Below are 5,405 nucleotides of genomic sequence, written 5' to 3'. Positions count from 1 at the left end.
TTGCTAATAGGGTTTTGAAGGTGGGGTTTGCCAAGAGGCTGGACACAGGGCCGGGACTATAGTGCCTTTTTAAGAATATGTGTTTAATTGGTTTTAGTGAAAATATTTTGTGAAAAAAATAAATTTTATATGGAAAAATATAAAAAATTTATTTTGTAGTGATTTTTTTATTTAAATAAAAAAAAAATGATGGATGTAATATAAAAAGTAAAAATATTAAGGTTAATTTTGAGGTGAATATATATATATATATATATATATATATATATATATATTATTGAGGAAGAGCTCGTCCAGCCTCTTGGCAAACACTGCCAAAATGATCAAGTTTTTGTCAAATTTCGAGTTGGATGTCAGCCATCATGATGGTAATTTGCATTGCGTAAATGATAAGGAGATCAACTGGAAAAATCCCAATTTTGCCTTGAAATTCCCACGATGCACTGTGGTCAATGGTCACGGTCTTTGGCTAAGTCAAGGGGAGCCAATTTCGATGAGGACAATTCTGCGTTCACATGCCCGTAGGCTATAGCTCTTCTTTTTTCCTCTTCTTAATTTCTTTTTTATTTTTATTTTATAGCTATTCCCATCTCAGTACGGCTCCGTTTGGCGACAGCTGTTAACAATTTATCAACAAAATTTAAATCTTAATACTTTTACTTTAAATTTTAAATAAAAAATTATTATAAAATAATTTCTTTTACTTTTTCATACCAAACATTCTTACTTTTTTTATTTTTTTATTTTTTCACATCAATCAATCAATTTTTATTTATTTATTTTTTTTAAAAAAAGCCAAAAAAAAAGCTTGGAGGCTCTTTCCAAACAGAGCCTACTTTTTTAATGCATATATATATATTTTCGTGGAAACTCTATGAAACAGAAATCATGTCAACAAATGCGGCTAATAAAAAAGATTTTGATATCAAATTATAGCTGGCCCTGTCAAGATTTTGACTTATTGATCATGTGGCCCAACCAATCCTTATCTCGAACAATATAGAAGAAATTAAGGGAAAAGAATGAAGGAACTTTAGCCCTTCACTTCCTTCCAAGAGACATTTTCTCTACTTTGCCTTTTTATTTTTTTCTTTTTTATAATTTCGAACATATTAAGATAAGATAGACACAATTTTTCTCTAAATTGAATTGAAAATTTTATTTTTTTTAACCTGTCTTAAGAACAGATGCCACGTGCTCGGAACGCACATCTTAGTACATACCCGAATAACAACAAATGTCACCTAACATGGAGGAAAATTTTGTTCTAATAATTTCTTACATGTTTTCAAACCCAATTAGAAAGAAAGAAAGAAAGAAAGAAAAAAAAAAAAAGTCTTATTGAGATAATGCATAGGAAGAAATGTTTCAATTAATTATTAGTTTCTCAACAAAAGAGCCGACGTCGCCGACGAGCAATTGGCAAGAGCAAAGGAAAGTGTTCAACTGGGGCCTAGGGGTGGTTGAAAAAGGGGTGGCACGAAGCTTCAAAACCGTGTTGCCAGTTGCAATCATATCCTCTTGGGTTTGGAGTCAATAAGAAAGAGGACTTCAACAAAAATATCTTATTAAAAACAAAAAATGCAAAATTAGTTTTTGTCCTTTACCTTATTTACATTTATCTATGTGTTATCAAATTAAACTTAAGGGTTTTGAGGAATGCCAAAAAAAAAAAATTTAATTCTTATAGTTAAATTTTGTTCATTAATTTAATATATTTTATTAGTGTGATACTGATTTAAATAAGATAAGTATCACAATTTTATTGGTTTTTTTTTTTTTTTTTTTCAGTTCTTTAGAATTTTTTTATTAAAAAAATTATTTTGGTTGTTTTTTTTATGAAATAAAGACTACCGTAAAGGCGAAAAAATGGAGCATTTGAAAGTTAATGCCAAAAAATGGACATTTGAAAGTAAGGACCAAAAATAAAAATAAAAACTTAATGCGTATGGCCCAAAAAAAATTAGAAATAGGGCCAAAAGTTTTTATTAGATATGGCCAAAAAATTTAAAAATAGGGCCAAATTTTTTTTTGGAGATGTCCAAATGACTAAACTTAAAATTTTACTTTATTTATTTATAATTTTTTTTTCTTATTTTGGGGGGGACCATGCCCTACCTCGGTCTCCCCTACCTCCGTCTCTGACAAGGAGTTAATCGTAAGTAAACCACATTGATTAATTTTGCATTTTTTCTAAAAAAAAAAAATCTGGGTCAGGTTATTTTCATGCCTAAATATTATTTTTGCCGTGGAAAAATGGCTGCCTTAATTCATTTTCATAAATATATTATTATTTGTAATGCAAAGGAAGAAGCAAGGAAGGCCGGCAAATGCAGTGGATTGGCCGCAGCTCACCAAAGTCGTCCTTTATAATTTTGCAGTCAACGTTAACTTGTTTTTTCTTATCAAAAAGTGTCTTGTTTAATTTATGTGATTTTATTTATTTATTTATTTATAAAAATTCTCTACGTGTTCTTGCTGTGTCCGTAAATTTAATTTCCTTGGAACTTTAAAGCAAGGACTTCTATCTTTGCCTTTTTCTGCCTTTCTTTTCCTATATATTCCCCACCCCTTGAGGAGTTTTTCTCTCATTCAACTTGACCACCTTTTCTTTGAGACACAAACTTTGCAGCCTTTCCTTCTACAATGGACTCAAACTACTGCCTCCACACGTCTCTCGACCTCAACCTTAACTCCTTCCCTCACATCATCAATGAAGATGAAGCTCCTCCTCCGGTTAGTAACGGTATTTAGTAGACTGTTATACGATTTTCGTGTATATATATATATAGCTTGTTGATCTTGTTAGAATTATCAAACTTACAAGAATATTCGTCTACTTTGGAGCAGAAGAGAGAGTTTGTGGGAGATTTTGCTCTGGTTAATGATGAGAAAGCACCTGTTAAAGAAGAGGTCAGTTTGCAGGAACTCATCTTGCATATATATATATATATATAGCTTGTTGATCTTGTTAGAATTATCAAACTTATAGAAATCTTCATCTACTAATTTGGATCAGAAGAGAGAGTTTGTGGGAGGTTTGGCTCAGGTCAATGATGGGAAAGCACAAGCACCGGTTAAAGAAGGGGTCAGTTTGATATGAAACATTCATATTTCATTTTAATATGAGTTGAACTTGAGGCATACTATAAATCCTTCCATGGTTCTTCTACTTTTCAAAATCATCATTAGATATGTAGGTTTCACGTGTGAACCTCGTTAACCCACAGATTCAATAGTAATTTTGAAAAGCAGAAGAATCGTATTTCTCGTTGTACTTTTGCTTTCTTCTAGAATACTACTTTTTTCTTTCAATGAATAATAATCAATTAAACAAAATGAAAAGAATACAGAAGACAAGGGCTGCTCCCCACGATCCTAACCATCAACAATATGTTTATTTGTTTGATACTTTCTTTCTTCTCTTCTCCTGGTAAAAGATTTTAACCAAGTTCTTTATTAGTTCTTCTTTTGCTTTTGACCAAGATTATTAGTTTAATATATAGTAATTCGTGTTCAGATTACTTCTGGTATAACAAACTTCTGCTTTACATTATTATAAAATTCTTGGTAATTGGTGTACTAAACACCCTGGCTCTTACTTACCTGAACTTTTTAGTCTGTTTTCTACATCTAAATCAGAAAGTTGTTCTTGCAAACAGGCTTGCCTAGCCGGGGAGTTGGATCGGGTGAGCTCTGAGAACAAGAAGCTGACAGAAATGCTAGCTCACTTATGTGAGAATTACAATACTTTGCAAACCCATTTGATGGATCTGGCATGCAAGAACTCCAAAAATGAAGCCATCAATTCCAGGAAGAGAAAGGCTGAGAGTGACTACTATAGCCGGAATTTGATTGGAATTGATGGAAATACAGAGTGCAGCTCTAGTGATGAAGAGTCATGTAAAAGACCAAAGGAAAACATCAAGACAAAGGCTTCAAGGGTTTGTGTACGGACTGATGCATCAGATAAGAGCCTAGTAAGTTCTTTATAATTATATGCATTGCAAAGTTCTTTGGACTTTGTGTTATGTATATACAAACAAGTTTGCTTAGCTTCCAAGTATTAAGAAAACCCTAATGCATTGCAGATTGTGAAGGATGGATATCAATGGAGAAAATATGGTCAGAAGGTCACTAGAGACAACCCTTCTCCTAGAGCTTATTTTAAGTGCTCTTTTGCACCCAGCTGCCCAGTCAAGAAGAAGGTAATTAAGCGATACAAGGGTCAGTTTGGATTTGCACTTTGAAAAACGTGCAATTTAAACATAGCACCTTCAAACGATCTATTTTCTACTATTAAGTTTAATACAACACTTTTTTGTCTGCGAAATCGCAATGCCAAACTCGCTCTTAATCTCTTCTGATAACTGATCCTCTTTTCTTTTTTCATCTTTAGGTGCAAAGAAGTGCTGAGGATCCATGTATCCTGGTGGCTATTTATGAAGGGGTGCACAACCACATGAGCCCTTCTCATGCTGAAATATCATTACGGTCGAGCCAATGTGCAAACCATGGTTCTTCTATTCACATATCATCACCCATGAGATCTTCAGCTCCTACAATGACCCTTGATTTGATCCAACCAGGGTTGTCATGTAGAGCCAAGAGCTCCATCCAAGAAGTTGAATCACCACCCCTCCAACAGTTCTTGGTCCAACAAATGGCTTCCTCCTTGACAAGAGATCCCAATTTCACAGCAGCACTTGCCGCAGCCATTTCAGGAAGAATTTTAGACTCCACTAACTGAAAATTTGAGAAAAGAGTTGAAGATGCCTGCAGAGAGTTTTATGTTATTATTGTCTTGGTTACATTGGGGAGTTTAGCTATGTAAATAGAGATTAGAAAGTAAGGGAGAAAAAAATTGTGCGTCTCTTTGATGGTTTTATTTTGGGATAAAGTTTTTTGTCAAAGTGGTCGGTCACAGGAATTTCCAACAACCCAATTTGAAAAAAAACTTTGTTTTTTTCTATTTTATTTTGTGGGGATTGATGAACAATATAGTAGTTTATCTAAAATTTAACGAGGAGTGAAGCATTTGTCACAACCAAACATAAGATTTTTGTTGTTTATGCATGCACTTAATTAATCAAGCATATGGAATGATATCTATGAGAGCACGACATAATTGTGAAGATACTATAGCAGAGATTGTGATGCTTGCCCAGAATAGGAACACCCAAAAAAAAAAAAAAAGAACATTATTAGCAAGATCATATAGCTAGCCCAACTCATGTTGGACCTCAAATGCAATTAGAGGAGAAAACCAACTATTAAGGATATCTTGTTTAATACTTTCCTATAACCTTTGCCTTGTGAAATCGCACGAGTATTTCATATCCAATTATCCAATTCAATAAATCTTAACCCGGGAAAAATACACTTAGCCTATGTAAAGTGTCATT

General features: G+C 33.3%; 1 protein-coding gene across 2 annotated transcripts; it reads left to right on the top strand.

The window, feature by feature from the left end:
- The first annotated feature begins 2,591 nt into the window (after positions 1-2,591).
- On the top strand, positions 2,592-4,969 carry LOC132190535 (putative WRKY transcription factor 40). 2 transcript variants are annotated; one of them, XM_059605555.2, is made up of 6 exons: positions 2,592-2,736; positions 2,851-2,913; positions 3,023-3,088; positions 3,663-3,980; positions 4,092-4,208; positions 4,400-4,969. In XM_059605555.2, the coding sequence occupies exons 1-6, from the start codon at positions 2,647-2,649 to the stop codon at positions 4,748-4,750; spliced, it is 1,005 nt and encodes a 334-aa protein (XP_059461538.2). In that variant the 5' UTR covers positions 2,592-2,646; the 3' UTR covers positions 4,751-4,969. The 2 variants fall into 2 exon arrangements, with proteins under 2 accessions (XP_059461538.2, XP_059461537.2); XM_059605554.2 differs by having other exon boundaries at positions 3,020-3,088.
- The last annotated feature ends 436 nt before the right edge of the window (positions 4,970-5,405 follow it).

This window comes from Corylus avellana, chromosome 9 (assembly GCF_965113065.1).
Source record: "Corylus avellana chromosome 9, dhCorAvel1.hap1.2, whole genome shotgun sequence".
Taxonomy (NCBI): domain Eukaryota; kingdom Viridiplantae; phylum Streptophyta; class Magnoliopsida; order Fagales; family Betulaceae; genus Corylus; species Corylus avellana.
Note: the sequence above shows the minus strand (reverse complement) of the source record. Positions and strands in the feature narration are given on the sequence as shown.

Coding starts and splice junctions, on each gene's coding strand:
- LOC132190535 (XM_059605554.2), top strand. CDS start 2,647: ATGGACTCAAACTACTGCCTCCACACGTCTCTCGACCTCAACCTTAAC. Junction 3,089..3,662: donor AAGCACCGGTTAAAGAAGGG/GTCAGTTTGATA, acceptor TCTTGCAAACAG/GCTTGCCTAGCCGGGGAGTT. Junction 4,209..4,399: donor GCTGCCCAGTCAAGAAGAAG/GTAATTAAGCGA, acceptor TTTCATCTTTAG/GTGCAAAGAAGTGCTGAGGA.